The sequence below is a fragment of the Sipha flava genome, unplaced genomic scaffold (genome assembly GCF_003268045.1).
Source record: "Sipha flava isolate LNK unplaced genomic scaffold, YSA_version1 43_pilon_pilon, whole genome shotgun sequence".
Classification (NCBI taxonomy): Eukaryota; Metazoa; Arthropoda; class Insecta; order Hemiptera; family Aphididae; genus Sipha; species Sipha flava.
In genome coordinates this window covers 564004-589690 of record NW_020273171.1, presented here as the reverse complement: position 1 = coordinate 589690, position 25687 = coordinate 564004, and the positions used below count along the sequence as shown (strand labels likewise).

At 33.5% G+C, this 25687-nt stretch overlaps 3 protein-coding genes across 3 annotated transcripts in view; all 3 read right to left on the bottom strand.

Annotated features, from left to right (window-relative positions):
* Positions 1 to 23914, bottom strand: part of LOC112689424 (D-beta-hydroxybutyrate dehydrogenase, mitochondrial-like) — a gene marked incomplete at its 5' end in the record, with an annotated part of 31943 nt that extends 8029 nt beyond the window's left edge. Inside the window, 2 exon segments of the mRNA XM_025563134.1 lie at positions 7261 to 7639; positions 23246 to 23914. Of these exon segments, the coding sequence (XP_025418919.1) occupies positions 7261 to 7639; positions 23246 to 23314 (448 nt within the window).
* The window catches only part of LOC112689425, a 139201-nt gene that overhangs the window by 100891 nt on the left and 12623 nt on the right, over positions 1 to 25687 (bottom strand). The window lies entirely within an intron of this gene.
* Positions 24760 to 25687, bottom strand: part of LOC112689392 — a 3016-nt gene continuing 2088 nt past the window's right edge. The window contains exons 3-5 of the mRNA XM_025563086.1: positions 25404 to 25571; positions 25318 to 25335; positions 24760 to 24838 (exon numbers count right to left, since the gene is read on the bottom strand). Of these exons, the coding sequence (XP_025418871.1) occupies positions 24760 to 24838; positions 25318 to 25335; positions 25404 to 25571 (265 nt within the window). The remainder of the gene's footprint in view (positions 24839 to 25317; positions 25336 to 25403; positions 25572 to 25687) is intronic.

The window sequence follows — 25687 nt, the reverse complement described above, 5'->3', positions numbered from 1 at the left end:
ACGGATCGCGAATGTCCCGTGGAGTTTTCTTTCGTGCGAGCACCGTGTTATCGTGGTACGTGCGCGCGCATCGATTGCACAACATTTGTTTTAATGAGATGAGAATATGCGCGCACGTGTATTTCTTTACGAGCAAAATGTGATCTTCCACCGTATCCTGCAGATCGGTTCGAGGGAAACTTGCTAATTATATTTTAATCCGCACATCTATATTTCGTTCAACCATGACGATAGAAATCATATGAATAACGAAATATTAAAAAAAAAAAAAAAAAAAAACAAATAATAATTAATCATTTCGTTACTGATACGTATCAAAATATATATTCCAAACGTAGAAATAGTTTTATGTTACGCGCGCACACGTAAAACATTACCAATAATAATATTTATTTACGAACGAAATCGTTGAATACAAAATTATTATTTTATATATTGATTACCAAGAATATTAAATTAGCTTTATAAAAAAAAAAAAATATTATTAAAAAAAAAACATTCTATGTAATGTACAAACATCTGTGCAGTAAAAAAGAGTAGTTTTTTTTTTAAACTAATCATTTGTTTTCGGATTATCAGAAAAACACTGGTATTAATTATTATACAAGCTAGAAATATTTCATTATGCGTATTTTTAGACAACAACAACGCCATCAAGAGTAATTTAAAAAACAAATTAATATACCTAGCCTAATCACAATAGTATTACATCCAACGAAATAATATACAAATGTTCGAAAATTCGATTGAAAAACGATATTTTGTGGTAACAGGTGGATATAATAATATTGTACGTAGGTAAACTATAATATTACGACATAAGCGTTATGAATAATTTCAAAATTGTATTTACATTTCTTACTTATCTGGTCATATTCATCTATCGATGGATAATAATGTACTTCTATTCTAAAATAAATTATTATTTTCTTACATGATTACTATTTTACGAGTTCGGCAACTGAAAATATTTAGATGAAGATATTGTGTTTCGTGTAAACACAAGGTGCGCGGACCTTTATGATTTTTGATAAGGCGATCGTTTATAAACATGACGTACCAAGGCGGGTTACGTAACGCAGCTATACAACTATGTATGGTATCGTGATAAAATTATGCCAGAGTAACTCTACATCATTATTATTATTACACGCAATCGATCCGACAACATTATCTGGCAAAACCGAATCTCGAATATGCTAAAAATTATGTTTTGTGCAACGTACAATTGTTCGCTTACCGACGATTGTGATGATCAAAAACGGAAATCGTACAATACAATAATAAAAACGATTTTCGCGCGTAATTCGCTATTGCTAAAGCCCCGAACTTGACGCAGCAGCGCATTTACAGGTACGAATATGCGTGACCATGTTTATTTGAAATATTAGAAGACAGTTATTGAACAAACGTAATTGCGTGCGGCACACGTGCAGGTAACAATTACGATAACTGCGAACATAATATGCATATTAGCGTGTCGTGTTTCGTTTGTTTTTGTATTTCCCCCTCCCCCTCCCCCCCTCCCCCTCCACCCCGGTTACCGATGGAAATAACCTACAAGTTACACGAAGAGTGTATGAGTTGCGCATCTATCGTTTCGAAAATATGCGATGTCGATTATACGTACATTTCGTAACCGATGAGACTCGGGCGGTGTAGCCGAACTAGCGTTGTGTGTTTCGTTATTTCCGTAAAGGATCAATCGATTGCGTCGTCAACGGAATTTCGTAGCCTACGGTATGCAGAGAGTGCCGTACCGCGTACCTACATATCGGGAGTAAATAATTTTCACCTGCAACGGTGCACGATACGTCAGAACCGAGAAAGTCTCGTGCGTATAACGTACACGGTATTACGTGCGACGATGGACCGCACATCATGGCAAAATCGTTTTTATCGCCTCGGAACGTGTCCCGAGATAAAATCTTATCGCACCGTTGAGTTTTTCCATTTTTTCAACTTTCCTATAAGATTATACACGTACGTGTTGCAAATAGTTCTTCCGTTTCGTTCTTCTTCCTTCTTCTTCCTAACTTGGCAGTTTGTTTCGACGGGAACGTTCGTCGGAAGAAATTAAAAAAAAATATTAACCCAATGATGTATTATGAATGTTGTGTTGTTGCGGTACTTGTACGAGAATATATATAACGAAATGAATCACAGCTGTAGCGCGATAATTATTTATTTAATGAGATCGGAAACGGTGATGTTTCGTGTATTCTATTCATCACACAATTCAGATGAACTTTAATTTCAACTTCTCCATCGATCTAGTGATGCGAACAGGAGTTTAAGGAATTATTTGAATTCGTCGTCAAGACGTCCTCGCTTCAGTTCAATATCCTGCTGTTTCGATCTTGTCTTCAATATGATTTATATGAAATTTTATAATTTTATTCCATATCGTGCAGTCGTTGTACGTCATGTAGTCCAATTCAAAGCGACTACCTTTTTTGCGTGTGTGTACGCCGGCGCATAACTGGGTACTAATCATACACGTATTATTTGGTACGCGTTTATAGACGTCACATTTCATGTTGTGAATTTTCGCACGATTAACACTTACGTGCGGTTTAATGTTATTATTAAATCTTTTGAGCCGACGAGAAATGTGCGACGGTTACTACGCGTGTAATCCTTGTAATAATACGCATAGTTCCGTCGGCTGAAAAGACGACTACGAACTTTAGACACCTAGTGTACAACACACGCCCGAGACGAACAATGCACTACGTGTCCGAAACGAATGTCGTCGTGTATTTTCGAGTTTAAAATTTAAGGCGCGTTCGACACTCTGTTGACGATGAAAATAATAATCACGCGATTAACTCTCACTTCACGGATACGAAATTGGGTTTGTTTTATGTACATCCGATGTAGGTTATGGTCGGTAGTCACTATAATCGTCGCAGTCACGTACAAGCGCATACACGTCTGGGATAACCGCGAACAAGTAGGTATGAGTTTTTGTCGTATTACCGACAAACATCATTTCGTTATAAAATTATACAGATGCGTAAAAAAAATAACTACACACTTGCAACGTTTTTTTTTCTTCTTTACTCGCCTAACAAATAAAATACACGTTGATCAGATATGCACATTATTATAATATAGTACCATGCACGTATAATTGTGTTCAAAAGCGTGTAGTTAAATTGTGTGTACAGCCAAAGTTCCCATGTACTCAGAAATTCAAAGTACGAGTACAGAATCCTGTCGAAAATAATAATCACGTCATTCGATAAATACACAATATTTTCATCATATTGCACGTTTCGAGATACTACTAATACTAATACAGTTTGTGGCCTAGTGCTCCAAGCAATGGATTAAAACTATTTAAAACAATTTGACTTCGTCGAATAATAATAATACGTATTGTTACCGCAGACCACCGTTCCCTACACATAGCGTAATTACAAGAAAAAGTGTGTGTAAATAGTAAACAAGAAATAAAATGACAGCAAGTTTATAATATGATAGAACTGTCTATAATTTTCGAAATTGAAACCTGTCGTACATTTTTAGACATAACATATATTGTTCAATAATACTCTAGAAAAGGACTTGTATTTTATATTTTTTATATTTGTACTGTATTCATATTATTTGAAGAATTTCAAACGTTTTAATTTTAAATATTATGTTATGGACTGTGGCGACTAAAATTAATATTTCGTCTCGGAACTGAAATCATTAAAAATTGCAATACTTATATAGTAGTATTATATATTATATGTTATTATCGTTTTGAAAGGTGCGATTAAAATATACAACGTACACTCTCGAGTGATATAATAATCACTCATACATAGCTTATTTTTGCGTGCGCGCGCACAATCATATATAATATGTAATTTAATGTACATAATTATGAGTATTCATAACACTGTATACGTGCAATACTTTCTTTTTCATAACTAATTATCACAACGTAGAAAATGTAACATAAAATTTGTTGATAAATCATGCATATAGTACCTAGGTTATTAACACGAGAGTAATTGCATTTCACGGTTTCAGAAAGTATTTGAATACTACAATAGTTTAAGCAATGGATAATAATTTAAAACATTTTTCACAGATGCTCTAAAAGGTATTTACCTTAATGCCTAAAATTTTAAACATTATTGATGTGATATTTTACGTTACATGTAATATTATTGAAATAATAATTTATAGAATTTACACTTGTTTTTATCGATATAGTATTGAAATATCGGTTTATTAGTTTGTTATTCTTATTATTAATTGTATGATATTATCAATACCTTCGTTTGAAATTGTCTTAACATGTCTTAAACGACAAATGTATTTATGGGAAATAAAATTAAAACGTGTTCAAATGTCTATTCGGATGTCATCAAATAATTTCATTTTTCGTTGCACTCCTCCACTGTGCCTACTCGTGTAATTGTAGCGTACCCATCAGTTTTGTATACGAACACACAAATATCACTGTGCATAAGAATACTGACTAGGTATTTTCATGGTATTATTCGATGACTATAGCAATCGGTTCGGAGGGCACAGCGAAATTTCAATTGTCTATAAATAGCACGAGTCGTAAAGTAGAAAATTAGGCCACGTAGGCATATAATATAATACGACAAAATTTCAACGTATTCGTATTCGAGTCCTCGAACGGCAGTGAAAAGATTCTATAGCTTACGATGCACATTGCGTATAATATGTTATTATTATGCGTATTACTGTGGGAAGAACCTGCGCAAAAGATGTTAATGAAGTATCGTTTCGAATAAATACAAAGGCAACACCTAGTTTAGGTATAGGTCGTAAAATGTTTTCGTTTCATGGTCGTACATCAATTACGATTCTAAACACGAATATTGAATATACTAGTAAGAGAATAATACGCAAAAGTCTATACATTGTAAATATTTATATAACTGTATATTATATTCACTTATGTATCTGTATTCGATTTTTTTTCTTTTTTTAGCTTAGGGCTTTTACATTCGTATGTTATAAATACTGCGCTTTTGCACACGAATTATGAATTCAAGTCGTAAATACGACTTTGTGTATTTACGTATATAATTAGTTTTTTATTTTACTCTATAATATTATAACTATTATCGTTTTGAAGAAGAGTTTGATGTATAAGTCGGGAATATGACGTTTTTATTGGTAAAAATAATATTTCATAATAAATTATCAGTATTAATTATATGCCGTAGCTTCTTATTTTACATACTGTATGAAAACCTATTTTTCAAACGTGTTTTCATAAACGCGAAGTTACATTGTAGTAGAACAACTTTAATATTTATTTTAATTTTATTTTAATAAAATGTTTCAAAAAGTTAAAACGAATAAAATATAGGACTAATGACTCAAAAATATGGGCGCATTTGTTGTGTGCGTGTTATAAATATCCTATTTTATCGGTGAAACTTGAAAAAACGTTTTTGCCATTTCTTCGATTTGTCACCGTGCGTAATTAATACAATTTTAAAATGTGGAACTAGTGTTTGATTCGCTGACGGCGGAAAGGGAACAGGTCCATTTTCGTCAATTTTGTTTTCATTATTATATTATTATGTTGCTTTAACAATAAGTGATTGTAAACACATCGTTTACTGCGCCAGTAAAAAGAATAATGTAATGGCCTACATGCCTGAAAACAGTGCAGTAGTGCTGTTATAATTGCAATTTGCATAAGAGGGACATGTCTCGGACGGTTTTTGTCTCAGTAACAATTTAAATATAAACAAGATGTACAATCTAACAGCCGGGTAGTTCTTACATAGTTAGGAGACCAAGGTCTGCGACCAATTCATTTGGTTCTGTAAGGTTATAGAATATTCTGTATACTTGTTAGATAGTATAAATAATACACGAGCGACCAGACATCAGGAGCAGCAGTGGATATTTATTCGAAATTATTTTAAATACCGTTTGGTACTATTGATATTTCCATTAAGGCTTCCGGTGGATCGACTGAATGCCGAAAATCGTATTATTTTGAAACTATAGTATGTATGATTTAACGTAAAATACTAATCGTTTAATTGTTCTACGATGAAAAATAAAGACAAGAACACAAAATATTATATTTATATAGAAAAAAAAAAATAGTTTCGAAAAACTATTAAGAACTACTCAAAAGTAATGCTAGTCAGTGTTACTGTACCTAAAAATCGTCAGGTGCAATTAATAGTGTCAAACTCGACATCGTGGGTAAAATAGCACTGAAAAACCGATCGACCGGTTATTTTTTTAGTGATTTTTTAGTTTTAGCAGATATCTTTCAAAATAACAAAACATGAGTTATGTACTCGGGAGAAAAAAAAACATTTCGTGAAAGTCGTGATGTCGGAATGAGTGTACAGGAAGGCGATGAAATCTATAGATTCACGACACACATTGTATTGCGATTAAGGGTCTGACTGGCGGCGACGTGCATGTACATCGCAGCATACACCCAAGCAACAAAAATTGAAATTAACATATCTTATACGTCTATAATTATATGGACAGTGCTCGGATAAAAAGGAATATAAGTACAAAAATGCTTTTTTGTTGAGAACACAAAAAAAAAAACATCTACAATATTCAAAAGTTAAAATTATTCATCAATATGTTAGATGTTGTTTTTAAATTAATTTTCAAAACACTGCATGTTTGAAAATTAAAATATTTTATTAATGTTCTAACCTATAATAAATCCAGTGACTTAACCCTTATGGAAAGTGTTTATTTTGACTTGATTCCAATCATGCGATTGATTTATTCCTTTGAAGAAAATTTTTTTTTTACCATCACTATTATTAGTAGTATTAGTAGTAATTAAGTATTAAGTATTATTAGTAGTAACATACAATTAAAGTAAAAAAAAAAAAAATCCTTAAAACGGACTAATTCCTTTTTACTCGGCGGGCAACATTCATGTACAGAGCTGAGGTTCGCTGTTTCCTAAAGATTTCAGAGCGATTTTCACTGCTGTCACAGGAGCGATTGGCGTTACATAGTCCATTCAACGAAAATACGAAAGTTTATTTTTGCGCCTGTTGAACGATTTAAAAATCCCGAATTTTTCGATCAGGTCCGAGGACGCATTCGGAGTTTTTGAATGTAAATCTCGAAGTTTTATTCGAGGATTCCTACGCGATCCTTATACGAATATAACAACTGTCGTTCGATTGGCAACGTCCCTTGCGGCGAAACGCACGCGCGTGCTCGTACACCAAGCGCGTAAGCGAACGGATATGACGCGCGCAGGCTACTGACCGTCTTCGCCGGCTGGCAGATGCCTCTTGACGGTGACCACGGCCTCGTGCAGCGAGTCCTCGCGCGTCACGTCCAGCGGCACGAACACCACGCCGCCGGGCGCGCGTTCCACGTCGGTGGCGGCCGACTCGCGCTGCTTGACGCGGTACCGGAGCAGCGCGCAGGCCTCGGACGACCGGCCGGACGACGGGCCGCAGTCGGACGCCGCCTCGGCCGCCGCGTCCGGCTTGTGGCCGGCGAACACGCGGAACCCGGCGGCCGCGAGCCTGTCGCACAGCTGCAGCCCCACGCACGTCTCGCACGACGTGACCAACACGGACCGCAGCGACGGGGCCGCGTACACGGTCTTCCTGCTCATCTTCCGCAACAAGTACAGCACCTGAAACAACGACGTCACGTCACCCGTTAGACTTTCATACCGTTATCGTACAGGGGTCCCTTCTTCCACGCCCGTGTGTTTGGTGGTGGGCGCGGGAGGGATCCGAAAATATTTTCACGGGCGGGGAAGGCGCACTCATACATATACATTTATATATATATATATATGTATGTGTGTACGAACAGGGTATATGTATGGTAAACTGTGGTTTTGGGAAAAATGTGTTAAATTTTATAAAAATTAGATTAATAAAGTAACATTGTATTACGGTATCGAAAAAATAATAGTACGCTTATTTAACTTATTTCATAGTTTACTAGTTAACGCTAAATTTTTTTTTTCTTCGAATACATTTTTTTTTCAAACAATTTTTGTGCGAAATGTTTTTTCAACTTTCAAAATTTACCAAATTGAAGTAAATCGAAATTTGAATCCATTCATAATTGTTTTTTTTTACTACGTTTTTACCTACAACACTAAATTATTAATAATAGTGTCGAATAAATGACATTTACTTTTAGAACGTGATAGCCTAACCTGCAGTGGATGAGTAGTGATGAGGGCACAGAGCCATTCTCCTTTAGGGATTCACGGTGTGGTAATTATAGAAAATAACGATTTAACAAGTACATCAAACTGATATAAAAACTCTACTCAGTATAAGATTCAAACATTCAATTTTCACATTTCAGACCAATGTATAAAAATAACGAACTGTGATAACGGAATTTCGATCTACAGTAGAACTCCGATTATTCAGACAATGTCAAGAGTGGTCCGGATAAGCAAAAATCCGGATGATTGATATATGACATCAAAAGTTATATAATTGTATGTATGTATTAATTATTTATGTGTATTATGATTTGAAATTTATAAGAACAGACAAATAATTTTATTGCAATCTGTAACTGAAAAAGAATAAGCTATAAATACAATGAAATATTTTAAAATAAAAAAAGAATAAGCTGACTTGGCACATTCTTCATTTTATTTTGAAATATTATGATATTATAGTAATGGTCGATATAACAAATGTTAGTTTTATGACGGAACATTCTCTTGTGTTCCTAAAATATTTATACAGCCGTATTCTGTAGACGAATGACCATGACAAAAATAAATACAGTATTCATTTTAGAACCGTAAACTTCCGTTCATTTTTATAACCTTAAATATCTCTTAGCATAACGTACATTATAATTCAATAATTAGCTCGTAAAATAAAAAAAAATCGATCAATCAAGGAGCACCACTGTTTCAAGGTGAAAGTTAAACGGAAAGAAAAAAAATGAACTTTTGATCGCTAATATTATACGTCATATACGTTCTCGTATAAGTCTGTTTAGATACGGAGTGCTACAACAAATCGCATACGGAAAATATGCGTTCTTGCGTCCAAAGCAATTGTTCTATTCGGTATTGGCGGAATATTATACTTTCAGTGTCCAAAAGTTGACCCGATTCGAATCCGATAACCGGATTCCGATATATACGCGTGCACGAACCATCTTCGAATGATGATGGAAAATCGATTTACACCGAAAACATTTACTGCGTTGGACCGAATACTGTTTCAGTCGACCGTGACGATTGTGCGTAGACGAACGTGTTGATTTCGGAATCCGAAAGAACGATTCGGGAATTCGCTCGAGGGAGTCGAGTTGCCCCACGAGCCTACTCACAATCACTGCATTTGTGCGCCCAACATCGCACTGCTGATATTGCTATAATATTACACGTCTACCGCACGTTTCGCGCACGCATTCGTCCATTATCACTCGGACCGCGGTGTTACATTATTATCATTATCGCATTCACAGACTAAGATATACAGGACCGGACACGAGAGACAACTATTATGTTTACGAATATTGTTATGGGTTGGGTTATGCACAGTGGCAGGGGCGTGCCTAGACATTTTTTTCGTTGGGGGTTCAATATTTTTACCACCACGTATTTTAAATATATTTATTTCACAAGATAATGATTTTGGTAATAATTCATTTTATAACACTTGATAGATTGACAATGGATTATAAAAATAACCCTGAAAAATGTATATATTAAACTTAAATTGTATTTAAAAATACTTTTTTTTCCTAAATCTGTTGAAATTCCGGGGGGGGGGGGGAACTCTGTATAGCAGGTTGTTTTCTTTTTATCAAAACCAGCGCCATCTTAGTAAATACTTCTGGAACAAGATACCGTGGGTATTGATGATATTATAATCTAGTTCCATTAGTATCTGCTAAGACAAAGGTGGTAATGCTAAAAGGAAAATAAACCCCTGATCACCGTTTGTTCTATAAATGTTCACAGGCAAACCTTCTACATCATTCGGCCTTGTCGTTTCTGGTAAGCTTGCGATCAGTGGCGTAGATATCATAGAGAAAAATGGGGCAGTGCATCGAAACCCCAAAGAACAAGGGGCTTTGGACATTTCTGAAACTATTCGACTATACTTCCTTAAAATAATTGACAATATCAATGTATTTAACATTAAATATTTCCAAATCATACTTTGAAAATTGTACACATTTTACTTTGTATATCAGTTAACTATTTGTTAATTATTTTCATTTATCTTTTCATAATAAGTATTAACATTTAAAAAACAATTTAATGTTTATACTTTTTAATTTTAACATAAAAATAATATTAGTTAGAAGGCCTATTTTACTCACTGCACCAAGACTATGCAGCTTTGCTACTGCTTGTGATTACTATATAATACTTTTGACGGTGGAACCGACAATGACCGTTACATACTGCTGTTTATGCAAAACGATAATCTGTTACATTTGACACGTGCGATGACTTTCTGAAGAGCCGATTAGGCTTATAGCATTGAATTATATTTGCAGGACGCGAGCTGTTTTTTCAAGAATTAAAATTGTAAGTCTTATCAAACGCATAATATTTTTATTTATTTTTTTAGATTCGGTGTCATCCTACCAGTAACAGATGTCTGAAACGGAATTGGTCAAGGAACTGTTTGAGTTAATAAACCAGATAAAATCGAGTAATTTCAGGTTTCGCAACTGTGCATCATATTGGTTTAATCTTGAAGTTGTAAATATCTTATTAAAACATTTACATATTGTAGAATGTATGTATGGATTGTAAATTTCAATAAAATTATTTTTATAATAAGAAAGTATAATGAGAAAATGTATTTTTTTTGTTTAAAAAAAAAAAAATTATATTACGTCATTTGAAGTGATTAATTTAAGCAATTGTGGACCATTTTATTACATATCTCACCAGATATTATTATCTGAATTACAAAATCTAGAATAGGTTTTTCTTCGAGTTTTTCAAAATGTTACAGCAGTAGATATTGTATTCCCTGAGTTGTTAAGCTCGAAACTCGAAAAATTTACTCTGTCCAATTTCAGAGTATAATAAGCTCAAGGTCTCTAAATTATTATTATTTTTTAATCAATACTACGTCATATTAGGTTATTCGCACAAAATGTAAAACAAATAAAACCGTAACCTATTTAATTGACTAATATTTCTCACGTTACTTGGATGGAAAAAAACCAGTCATTCTTTTACGATGTGGAAATAAAAAATAAATAGATAAAAAATAATTGAGTCAATGTAATATTAATAATAAAATGCGATTGATAGTAAAATAAAATAGTTAATGTAGTAAAATGCATTTGCATTGACCTCCATAGAATCGCGGCGGAAATTAAACCACGTACTAACAACTGAATAAAATATATTTTGATTTAAAAAAAAAATTTTATTTGTTTTTTGTTAGAGTCGTATTATGTCGTATTATGTTGACAGTTTTTTTTTTTTTTTTTGTTATTTTAATATTTTTCTGAAACACGCATTAGACATCCTATTGCTGCCACACCGTTTAAGAACAAAATGTAAAAAATATGATTTATTTTGTGGAATGTCTCGACAAATACAAGTCGGTTTTATTAAATTCTATTATATTAAATTTTGGAAAATTACATCACACATAACGTCATAATATCATTATTTTAATTCTTTTTTGATAAGTGTCGCGATTTGGCCCACGTAAATTCCCACCGAACCACGACTTGCTACAATTTTAGAGATCCGTTGGTATTTTCTTGTCAATATTAAGACAATATGGTATGCAATCGATTTAGTGGCATTGTAGTTATATGCACATATACATAACAAATAAATAATATTTGGGTGGTCGACCGTACAGGATACGGTGAAAAACGAGTAATTCATATCTTGTTTTTGCTGCGAGATTGCGTTTCGCCATAATGACACGTGTTAGAGTAGTATAATAGACATGTCGTCCAGTCTGCTCCAATAACAATATTATATTTTATATCGCAATGAATGAAATACAATTTTTTTCCATTTTTATTCGGTTCCGGTGTGGAAGCTTACATAAGACATATAAGCAATATAGGTCTGTTTTGTAGATTATAACAGTGTCTCGATATTTATTCATTAAATACATAATACCGAATTTCCGTCTTGTTAAACAGGAAAATATTGGAAATCATGAAAGATCTACTAATGTGTTTTATACTTCTTATCAAAAAATAAATTATAGTATAGAGTCGCCAACCATTAGAATAATGACGTCCAGGTTTCCTTATTTAATGTTGACTCTGTTGAGTCTTTTTGTAATTATATTATAACTACCTTTTCCGAAATTATTATTTATTTTGTTATTTTCATCTCTAATAATTTACACAAATAAAAAACATATCATAAGTATTATACGATCATAGAAAACAATTATAACAATTTTATTTACGTTTTTACTGCACACGAAAGAACACGCGTAAACATTCTAGTCATCGATTTCTGAAATTCTGAAATCCTCAAAGCTACATTTAAATCTACCGAAACACGTGATTTATCTACGAGTCGGTCGAAAAATTCGAACGCTTTTCATCTAGGACATTCGCTTATAAGGTGCGTTTATGCGCTGCAGGTGAGCCGGATTAAAAATGAGAGAGGAATTAAAATTAACCGAGTCTCAATCTATATACGGTCCTGTTGCCGCAAGTATAATCGCTTTTCGCTTTCCGCTGCCGTGCCATACGTATAACATGCATTTAAGATATAATTATTTTCATAGCTTGGACGACGGAGCGCACTCGATGGATGCGCGTGGTTAGGTAACTGCAGATGGCCCAGACATGAGCTTATACAACGCTACGAACTGCGGTTTTGTTAAAACCACAAACGATCTGCCCAAGTATAACGCGCACGACTACATACTTCCGAGTGATGCGTAACGCACCGTCCTTCCGTGCCCGCACAGAACTTCTAATTCACGTGTAAGTCCGGTGAAAACCGCACTCGACGGCGTTTATATCGACGTGTAGAAGAGGTGCCCCGTAATTGCACACATTATTATAAACCGAGTTCGCCGGACACATCCACAAACCACACGTACGTGAATTCGATCCAACGACTATCTCATAACGAATCGATTTTAAACCTAATACAATATATGTTAGTTATTTTCAAGAGTTTTCTGGTCGATTTTCACAGTTAAATCAACGGGTTAGCCGTTTGCGAAATATACTATAAGAAATTTATAGGTGGGCCAAACTCATATGTTGACCAACCATATGCCCTAATAGTTCCAAACCGAGCTTTTTCGTTTGCGAGGAAAACATTTACATATTGTCCATTTGACAAATATTGATTTAGACTCTAAATTTTAGAGTTTAAATCCACAGAGCCCACGTGAGTCACCCGAACTATAATTCAGATATTTACACCAAGGCGATGAGTCCTTATTTGCGATGAAGATATTTTCGAAATTTGAGAGTTCATGATGAAGCCCATTTTTACGAGGATCGACCATAACACGCTTTCTACCTGTTTTTAATTAAAGAAATCGTAATGTAATAATTTTATATTAGTTTCGATCGCTTTGCAAATCAAGTTCACCGAATTATACGGATTATACGTAATATTACGTACTTGTAGTAGAAAGATGAAAGTCGATCGGCCGCGGTCGGTAACTTACACATGTAACAGTCTCGCTGCTCATTTACGAGCATGAATGTAAAAATTATATGTGCGCAGATCCAATCGGTAAAAGATAATCGGTTTTAATTCGTAGAAATTGTACTTATATCTTTCGTTATCGTTTTTTTTTCAACCACAGAACAAGTTTTTTAGCGGACCTTTCGGTCGAAGTCTTCTCGAAAACGCGTAATATATTATGTTGTTATACGATGAATTATATTACAGGATGGTGAATAATACATTTAGTAAGTATATTTTGATTAAGTGAAAAAAATATTTTTGGAAAAGTAATTGGAGTAGGTACTTAATACTGAAACACTACAGTTATCCAATGTATTTTATGTAAACACTGAAATACATTGAAAAAGTATTTGAAATAATATTCAAATTCAAAAAATGAAAAAAAATATTATCGACAGAATCGAGCATATTTTTCGATCACGTTTTATTAATAATTTATTTGTTTAGCCTGAAACCATATGAAATAGAGAGAAAGCAAAAATATTTTATCGTCAAAAACAGGTATATTACAATATATTATAATGATTAGTTTGTTTTTATTTATTTATTTTTTTTTTGTTTATGTATTGAAATAAGATATTTCTAGTCAACTAGGTTATTTACGCTATTGATATTATATTTATTTTTATTTTTTGTTTTTTTAACACTGTGGATATGATGACTATGACCATATTGTAAATAAATAATTAATGATACATAATATCGTGCATACGGTTCATAATCAGATCGAATCAAAAAATGAACCGTTAATATGTCTAATCTCAAAATACGCCTACGATGTGCCTTATAACAAATTATGCACGTGTACTCTCGTCAAAACACTGTTCGAATTGTATTTACCTGTACTGCAACGTTAAAAAAATTGCTCCAACAAGGCGAAGAAATACGCAGTTGTCACCGGTTAATATTATATACACAGGAGTGCAGCACATAATGTTTTCATTGTTTCGTCCAGTTACAATACGAGCTAGTGTTAACGACGCGTTAACGACGGTGGTCGTTGTACCTAGTATTTTCCTACCGCATTTCTTCGGACCCGTTTATAATTTCATATTGCAAGTCAAATCCCTCGTTAAAAGATTTCTTATTAGATATACCTTGATCGACGAACCGTTTTAAATTACCTTTTGAGAATTTTCATTCCTTCCACAAGTCTTGTTTTTATTTTACATCATTAGCAAATTTTCACCGAGGCGTATAATATTTTGAACGGTTTATACAATGCTCACTCCGAGAACGCCAATAGATTGCGATTATGATTTCATCTATATAAATGTAATTACAACTGTATTTATCTAATTTTGTAAGAATTTCGTTCAAATTTCTAAAAGAAATTAATACAATTATTAGATACATTAACATTTATCGTATTTTAGTAGTATCTTGTATATTTTATTATATTATTATATTTATTATATTTTATATTTATATAATCCAAGTATCTGCATTTCATGCATCAGGTATCAGATTTGATGTACATACATTAATTAAAGTATATAGTAAACTAAGGAAGTTTTAGTTTCTACATTAGGTTTTTTTCGAGTATAGACGTTGTGGTATTGCGAAATAGAGATTTGATTACATTCCATTAATCATAATTATGGTTTAATGTTAATACAATAAAATCAATTTAAGTACCTTTAGTATTTTATTTTAACAATCATGCCAACGATTTTAACTACATAATAACAATGTAACGCATAAGAATTATATGTAATTTCAAACGTCAATCATTTATTTTCAGCTATACGCCAATTTTCAGCAGTTATTTAACCATTGTGAGTAAATAGATGAGACAAATTAAAAGAGGTAACAACAATTCTTGTATTTTGTAACCATTATTATACCAGTCAATTTATTTTATACATGTACGCATTATATACATTTTCACACTTCAAATATTCTATGGAATTAAACTTAATAAGCCAATTGTTGTAATAATTACCAACCTAAAATGGTTTTTTTTTTTTTTAATTTTTTTTTCATAAAATCAATAGTTATCTTTTGTTCTTGACAAAAAAAAAAACGTTCTGTTGCACACTAATACACTATAACGTACAATTTTGCTTATCAGAACGCGTTATATTGTTATAAAATACACTAATGTTTTAGTACACATAACATACCGCGTAATATAGTTACCATGATTTAAGAATACCCTCACAAATTCCATTTCGCTATGATACTTAATGATTTTACGCGAAAAATTCTTTGGAACATGTTTTCTTGGCATCGATAACTTTTATTTGGTTTCAGTTCCAACATATACAAATATCGATAAAAAATGCCATTAGCATAAATTATATTCGAATTGACTTAAGACCAAAATATATGCGAATACACATGTGTAATTATTTACGAATGGTATATGGACATGACGTAATAAACTCAATAAATTATAATCGCAAAAAGAGATTTTTCATGACCTTAAGTAAATATAATTAATATATTTGAAAAATATTTACTGAATATTTCAACACTGCTAAACAATTAAACGAATCGAATTAGTATGTGTTAAAAATAGAAGGAACTGATTAGATTTGATAATATATCTGATGTGTTTTGTTGAACAAATACATGTCGAATAAGTAAGTAGTCAATTATGAAATCATTTTTAAACGAATAATAACGCATAATGTTAATGCAATTAATGCAATGTTATTGCAAATGCAATAATAATTTTGATCGCATAATGTTTAAATGTTTCTTAAATATTGTATCGATTTTATAAAATAATAATGACTTATTTATTTTACACTAAGAATATCTTGAAAACGTCTTTGATATTAATCGTAAGAAAAAAATTTGTGTTTTAGATACTAATTAAAACACTATAAATTATCAATAAAAATCAGTTATTATGCGTCATGAATTTAGTAATTATTTTGTTATTTGAATTTCACGAGAAATTTATTTTTTATCTAAATTAAGATTATTATTTAATTAAATTATTTTATTCTAACAACTATACAAGAATTAAATAATTAATTATTTAAACTTAAAACGATCTAATCAATTTCATGGCAATACAGCAATGATGACAGGTCTGAATCTGAAGATATTTTTAACAATACTATGCTTATACCTACGTGATTTTCTCGGAGTTATTAATGACATATTGTAGTAGGTACTGTACTTCTACGTTTCGGCCATTGGAAAGTCAGTGAAATCGAAGATCAAAACGTTTGTATATGCGCACATCAGATTAACTTGTTTGGGAGTCTCGCGTCGTGATAAAAATAATGTATTCATTATTACGGATTACGTGTTTTTAATTCCATCGTGGAAAAAAAAAGTTAATATTTTTTCCAAGGTTTCTTAAACCATTAATAACACGAAATATTTACTCGTATATTATATTTTACGCGCATCGCCGGAGTTATGTCCGATTAGATACATAATTTGTATACATTTAGTCACACACCGGTTGAAAATATATTTTTATGCGTATATACATGATCAGTTTGAGCTGTCATCTCACAATATTTTCTATTTTTTTTTTCTTTCCTCCGTTTTTTCACGATTTATAAGATATTATGCCGTTTAGAAAGTGTACGTTGTGTTTTAATAAGGTTATCAATAAAAATAAAAAAGTAATGATCATTTCAACGATGACACTGCATGGACATTGCTCATGGAAATTATATTGTATACCGGACGGAAAAATATTATCCGCAAGTTGGCCAGATCCTGAGGTACTAATTATGTTTTATAGCAAATTTTTTTTTTTTTTGATTACATATATTAATACACATCTAGACATATAGTTATATTCACCCTGATTCACAATGCAAACATGCATAATTAAGTGTATAATATTTGTCGCGAAACGATGCACAGTTATTACAACAATTTTCATGATCATATTACATGATCAGTTCGTTTCCACAAAAATTTACGAAAATCTCCTCGGCCGGGTTGGCGGAAATAATGTAAAAAACGTTACGATACAAATACACGGGTATAGAGACGATATAGAGACGTGAGCAAGGTATTTTTAAGGCAGATTATGGTCCAATTGGTCCTCGAATCCCTTCGATAAATCGTTTAATAAGTGAAAACATTTAAAAATTGTAATATTATGTATTGTAATTTATTTTAAATTTGATTTTATAGCGGAGGAAAATGGTCCCAGTCAATTTGAATAATACATTTAGTAGTTTAGTACGAGTGGCGAGCGGTAACTGATAATAAGATGTATTTAAAAAAAAAAAAAAAACATCGGACATATTTTATTTCGATGAGTTATCTTGAACAAAAAAAAAAAAAAAATTGAAGAGACGTAACCCTCAATATCCATTTCCACTACTCTGTGCGTCATTGAGTACAAATATGTACAGTATAAATATACCATTTACTTACATTGGATATCGTACGGGTGCGACTAGGTCCTGCGGCGAAGACAACCGCGGTAAATACGGTTACGTAAACCGTCAGGCGAACATATATTACATTTCAATAACACGGTGACCGAGCAAGCGGGTGTATTATCGAATAATATTATTGCACGTAAACGCTCTCCGTTCGCATGTACACAACCAGTTTCATAAGGTAGCGTGCTTTTTTGTAAGTACGTATAATGTATATATGTTTACGTATATCATTAACGATGGTATAATGCGTTCGCGTCCCCTCGAGTAGTCGGTCACGACTAGAAAAAATAAATCCGTACGAAACGCGGTTACACCTACCTACAATTATTATACCTGCCATGCGGCGGGATGGAGTGAACGTGTTCATTTACGTCGCGAATTCGCCAATAGTTAATCAATCGAGTCCAATTATTTCGTTAGACTATCCAGTCTAATATTGTATTACTAGGTGTGTATCTATAATAAAGGTTACTTGGTCATGTTATCATATACCTGTTCAAGTCAGAAATGTTGTCGAATAAAACCAAAGAAAGTCTATACTCGTATTTCACGTATCTCGGAGCTGCGGTTGTGTCGTATGACTGTAGTGTCTGCACGGGCTACAACAGCGGGGGATGAAAATAGATTAAATGTTGTTGAGAGAAAACAGTGTTAAGACCGTTGTAAACTCAAGTTTGGCAGCGAAGGACAAACGAACAACTAAAACAGATGTGCCAGAAACGAAACATGTAGCTCGATTCATACGTAGTGCAAGATTGAAGTATAGGCGGCCTACGTTTGGTGAGCCGAAAATAGTACATAGTTAAAACAGAACTCGTGAACGATATACTTATCGGCCGAAACAACGATGTGATTGGAAGTAATAATAAGATAAATAATTTATTTGAAATCAAAGTGAAGTGAAAATGTAATCGTACACATAACAGAGAAGAGTGGAAGACATTAGTATAGGTGGCAAAGGGTCCAGATGATTTATAAAAACTAGTAAAAAGAAATACTCAAAGTACCATAAGATAAACTAACGAAAATATTAATTTTATGGGAAATCCATCGCGGGCGACACGTCACGTGAAAGATAATCGGTTTGAGACGTTTCAAAGACTTGGGAAATAGATTGCGCGTACGACATAATACCATCGCGTAGTCAGTTTGTTCTGATTTTTTTCCTTTTATGAATAATAAAATGAAACAGCAACGGTACAAACTTCGATTGTTGTATGTATAAGTTGAAATCCGTTAAAAAATTTATATTTTATTATTTATGATACGATTATGTTCTCGTGGTACGGTCGTTTTAGTGTGCTATTACAAGAACGTAAAATTACTACAATGTGATCGCTAACATTGTCATCGTACCAAAAATGTGAAAAACGTGACAAAGAAATTGTATTACATGTGATATAATTAATATGATAATTAGACAAAAATAATATTTATTGTTATTCTCGAATTATTTTCGTAATTATATTACATAGCGAAATTAATGGAAGCGTTATCATTTTTGTTTTTTATCGGTTAACGTTTAAAAACATAAACGGTTTGAAAACAAATAATATCTCAGGGTATGATATGTTATTTTTAAATACGTCCACGATGATCCATCGCTACACGAAAAACTGCAATTATTCAATATCGTATATTTTTTTATGTACGATCCATTTGATATATGTGTCTCACGACATATAATAAAAGTATTGAATAGTTTGGTCATCAATCATTTCTTAACCTCATGCTCCACCACTAATTAGATGATAAATTACAAATGCCAATATCCATCTTGTAGTACAAAAATCACTGCTAACTTGATAATCGACTTGAACGAATTATTGGTTAAAAAGAATGAAAATTTAAGGTCTCTTAAACTTCACATTTAATCGCATACTATCGACTAGTTAAACATTTTTAAGTATGAACACAACAAATAAACTTTGTAAACCTAGATTCTTGTCGAATAATTTATAATTATTACTTAAAACTAACCATGTATAGTTATTATTTTAATTTACGAAAACTATGTCAATCGTGATACTCAAATATATAATTATCTACATATTAATATATATAGATTTTTTCATAACAAATAATATAGTATTATATTACAATAATTAAGTTGAAGTGCACTGCAGACAATAATTGGGTTAATATTACAAATATTTTTCAACTAACCGTTTGATAATCATGAAAAATCTAAAATTTGTGTTAACACTATGTTATTTGGGTTCGTAGTTATTTTTACGAACAAACCGAATTTCCAGGATTAAAACATGATCAAACATATAAAAGGAGACCTTCAAAATGCATTTCACTCACATACACTAAAACAAATGTATTTTCAAATAAATGGCATTCACCAATATTTTAGGTAAACATTTCGACTAATTAATTTGTACACAGACTTATAAATATATTTACCTATTATTCGAACACGATAGATAATACCATTAAAAAACATCTATAGCACATATATACTATTTTTCGGCTGATACCTTTTTATCATTATTTTAAAAAAATATTACCAACCTAATTAACACTAACGTATTCCGTGATTTATAAAATTAATGTAAGGATAATTCATCAAGATGTGATCAGTTTTTGTTGTATGTAAAATGTAACTATTTTTTTTTTTTGCAAATCATATTGCGACAGTCTTAATCTTTTTTACTGCATTTATATAATATATTTAATAGTTAATTACTAATTCAAACATCTTCTTCACACTGAGATGTGCAGTTGCAACTGCAATTGCACATCATATTTTCTTTAACGCGTTATTTATTTCATGATAGCCGTTGATAGACATGAGACATTTTATACTCAGTACTGTTTCTTCTTATCAATATGTTCTTTTATCGGAAAAAAATATTTTAGTTTTGTTGGCCGCAAACGAATCTTTTTGCCAATTGAAATTCCACCCAACGTATCATTAAAATATAGTGTACGCAATACAAACATCAAACTTTCGAGGATATAATATGTTTTTTGTATTGTTTGGGATTAGGACTGTTATCGAACTGTAGCATTGAGTGCTCGAATTGAAACTCGATCAAGGTGATAAGCTAGTACTGACCGAACCATTGATCAATGTTTAGATTAATCGTTTAAATCTAAATCTTTATTCAAGTGCTACTAAACACGTTTTAAAATGTTTAAATAAATTCATGAAACATGAAATTTGAAATTTGCAATGCATAAAAAATATAACATATGCATGTATGTATATATACATATAGATATATTATACAGTACATATCTTCAATAATTGAGGTGAGAAAATTAACTGACAACATTATAAAGCCAGAATTCACAGTGACCCTGTGCCGACTACAAGCCGTTCATTATGATCATTATGAGTAGGGTTTGGATTTATATAAAAATACATATTTTTACTGTGACTTAATAAATTAATTTAGGTAAATGATTAATTCGTTTCAAGCGATTTCCAATGCAATGAACTATATTTTATTTTACATATTTTTACATATTTCTCATTAAATTACATTTTTTCCTAGATATTTCGACAATTTGTTCATTTACCATTTATTTATAATTCAATACAGAAAACTTTCCATGTTTCTAAAAGTACGTAAACAAAATAATACCAATTATTGAATTTAATCTATGGACGATATTTCCATATTTCGATATTTTCGACAAGAAAAATGACTTTAGTTCAAAGTTTAGGATTCGTAGAAGAAGCTGTAAAATGCATAGAACAAGTACAAGGACCAATGGAAGTTGCAGTAAAAGAAAAAAATGCGCACTGTATTAAACATAAATCATGGTTTAAATTGCCTAAAATTAAATAGAGATACACATTGCGGAAAGAATAGGGTAATATTGCAGGCCGAGCTCACTCCTTTGGACATTAGAAATATGAAATTTGCACCCATTACCTCTGTTGAAGACGAGTGCTCCTTTAGTCGGTATAAATCTGTATTACGACCAAATCGTAGATCATTTAAGTTACGAGTTTAACTAAGAGTGGGCTATTTTTAAATGGCTTAACGTTATCCGATAAAACGTAAACATCTTTCATCGATGATTACGAAAACTGTTTCATGGTTTCTCACTCTTTTGAATGTCATGGTCTCTAAATAGGTAAAAAATAAAGCCAGTCGTCCAGGGGAGGATCCAGAGTCGGGGAACTGTGGGTCAAGCCATTTCAAGAGGTCATTTATTAGGGATGAAACTCAATTAGAAATTAATACATTGTAAAAAAAAAAAAAAAAAAAAAAAAAATATGCTTATAAAAGTGTATAAGTATATTTATATTACATTTTAGAATTAACGATACCATCGATAATGACTTATTTACGATTAATAAATATAATCTAATTTTATCAGAGCAACAAACGTACGGAATAGAATATGATTTACTTAACATTCTACTAACACGATATAATTTAAAATATAAATTTTAAACTTTGAATATACATGGTATTAATTTTTCAAGTAACTTCGATGGGCCATCTGTCCAAGAGTCCAAATCAAGGTCTAAAAAGAGAAAACAATTTCCAAGAGGCCAATTTTGTCAACAAATATTAACTGTGGGTCAACTGACTCCCTGAACAGCCCTCTAGATTCACCCCTGCAGTCGTCTTTCTTAAGAATCTTTTACTATAAATTCCAATCGGGTGACTAGTAGTCATCGGTTTTACCAGTTAAAAATATTTCATCGCTTATGGATCTATAACACACGATTATTACGGGAAGAAAACATCTTTCAGTGTCAGTATAAAAAATTCAAATTAAGGTTTTTTTTTTATCTAAATTTTTTAATTATTTCTGATCAACGTGATACTTAGGTTGAATTTAATATAGAGATATATTATAACCTAACCTAACCTAACCTTTTGAGAAGCCACATATTATAGCGAGTATAAATCGTCGGTCGGACACTGGACAACTTACATTTTCCTGATAATTATATATTTGTATTATGATTACAGGCGTTTCATTTAAAACTAGAATGTGGAAAATTGCACTTTTTTTTTTTTTTTCTCTGATAATAATGTGTATACAACATTAAAACGAAAAGAAAAATGAAAAAAAAATTTAAAAAACCGCTCTTTATCCGGAAGTGACGAGAGCGCGCGCGGGGGCCGCATCGAAGTCTACCGAAGGGTCGGGGGCACACACCCGCTGGGTCGTGACGTGCATCCGCGGTCGCGCCGATTTCGCGCGTAGTTACAGAGACCCGTGGACTCACCAGAGAGCACGCGATGCAGCACAGGGCCAAAAGTTGCACGCCCAAGACCAAAGCTGTTTCCTCGTCCATGACGCGGTGTCCGGTGCCCGGGTGTAATAAAATACGTGTGTTCGCTGTGCGGTCACTCGCACGACGTTCGCATAATATCCGCGGACGACGAGACACGTGCCGAAGCGGGCGCGCGCGTTTTTCCGAATAAAAAAAAAAAAAACACCGAACGGGCCGCTCAAAGGCTGCGCAGCGCAAAGGGAACGGAACGCATGACCGCGCGGACCAGACACGTGACGCACACTGAACCGAGAAGACGCGTGTGGCGAGCGCGCGCGTTCCGTGTCGCCGTCCCCCGCCCGCCTCGGTCGCGCGCACCGCTCGAACGTGCGGCGGCGGTCGCGCGTAGATTTTCCCGATGGCCGTCGGCCGTGTCCGATTCTCGCGCGTACGTGCCCGGGGTTTACGTTACGACCGGGAAAGCGGACGGTTTCGCGGTGGAGGTACGACGACTGGTCCCGGACGCGCGGGTAGTTTTTTTTCGTTATTAATTGTTTTCCCCCGCTCCGTTTTCTTTTAGGCGCTTTAATTAAAAAAAAAAAAAACCAAACGTTACCGAGTAAAATGAGAAATAAAACGTGGACGAAAAGAAAAACCAGACTCCGGGCGTTCGCGCGCGCGCGCGCGCGCGAGAGAGAGAGAGAGAGAGAGAGAGAGAAAAAGACATTTACGTGCACGTACACCAACGCGCATCGGTCGTCGGGGGTCGGCGTACCGGAAGCCGTCCGACGGTGTCGGACCGAAGTCGCGGCGGATCGCTGTTGCTGCGAAACATTCGACGCGCTCGCGCGACACGCGAACGACGGTTTTATTTCGTCGAACGACCTCCGGTGACGGTAAAAATCCGGACCCGTCGAAGTTCGAAAATCCGGATTTCACTCGGAATCCGAATCTCGGAAAACGAGATTTTGACGAATCATTAATTCGTATCCATGACTCGGAACAAGGTTTTGACGAACACGCGTGTTTTGTGTAATCAATCGATTTTCAAATCGGAATACAGAACGCCGCGGTGTTTAAATTCGGATATTAACACCAGCAAGTCCGTGTTTTGGATTTTAAATTTACCGACAGCCCGGATTCGTGGGATCTCCGATCCGGATTTAATATCCGTCGCTGACGACGACACACGCGTGCATGTGGTAATAGGTATAATAGGTACATACCTACTTGCGCGCCGAAGCGACATTCGACGTTTCGTGCATCCACGTGGTCGATCCGTACGACGCATTGCAGTAATGATAATAATACGAACGTATAATATTGTCTCAGCGGACAATAACGGTCATTAAGGTCGACGGAGTTCTGTCGCGCGAGTTAACGGTAAAACGGCTCGGAAACGATTTTACTATTATTATAATTACTATTATTATTATTATTATTATTATTATTATTATTATTTGTACGAGTTGCGTACGCTGTCCCGGAGTCTTTTACCTTACCTATATTACGATGTGTACTCAAGGTTAGGTAGCTTTTGAACACAATATACCTGCCCCGATCGTCGTACGCTCTATGACTTGTTCAACTTTACCGTTGAATCCTCTGGAACAGAATCACACTTGATTTATATTTCGTTTATTTCTTGCTAACTATTAACGATGCATATTGACTGTTCAAATGTTTACTTCCACTAAAACATTCCAAGCTTCTTCTACCCATCCCATTTTGGAAAACCAATTTTATTCAAATACTCAAACAATATTGATAATTATGCTATTAACACTCCGTTTTCTGGAATTTCGTACATTGTTAATACCTATAAAATCCGATCCGTTCTGTCCTGCAGGATGGTTTTCTTTAAAAATCATGTTTCTATTTATCTAGTAGTAACCCCATGAATGACGTGAACACCTATTTCGTGTTGTTCAATTTTAGTCATATTTATACCTGCTGTTTATCATATTATCGGATAAAAATTATGATTTTTTTTTTTTGTTTTTCATGTTTTCAGGTCCCGCAGTTGAGCACCTTCCTGGTCAAGTTTTCAAGTTACAAATATCTTCATAAAAATCTTTACTTACCGTACACAACTGTATGGACTGCAAATATCAATAATAGTAATTTTTTAAAAATTTTACACAAATATATAATTGTTAAAAATTTATACATAAAAACTCGTATGGGCCGTCCGTAAAGAGTGTACCACGAGGATTTACCGTTCGAAGTTACAGTAGTATGTAATAATAATACCGTTCGTGCGGTGTAATACAAAGATTTCGAGTTCGTATTCTTCAAAACGTGTTTGGTCAGATCTATGCTAAGAATGTGGATTTTCCTTTCGAACAAACAAATAAAAAAAAAAAAAAAAAACAGGATTAAAATGAATAATAACATAACACACACACACACACACACACACACACACACACACACACACACACACACACACAC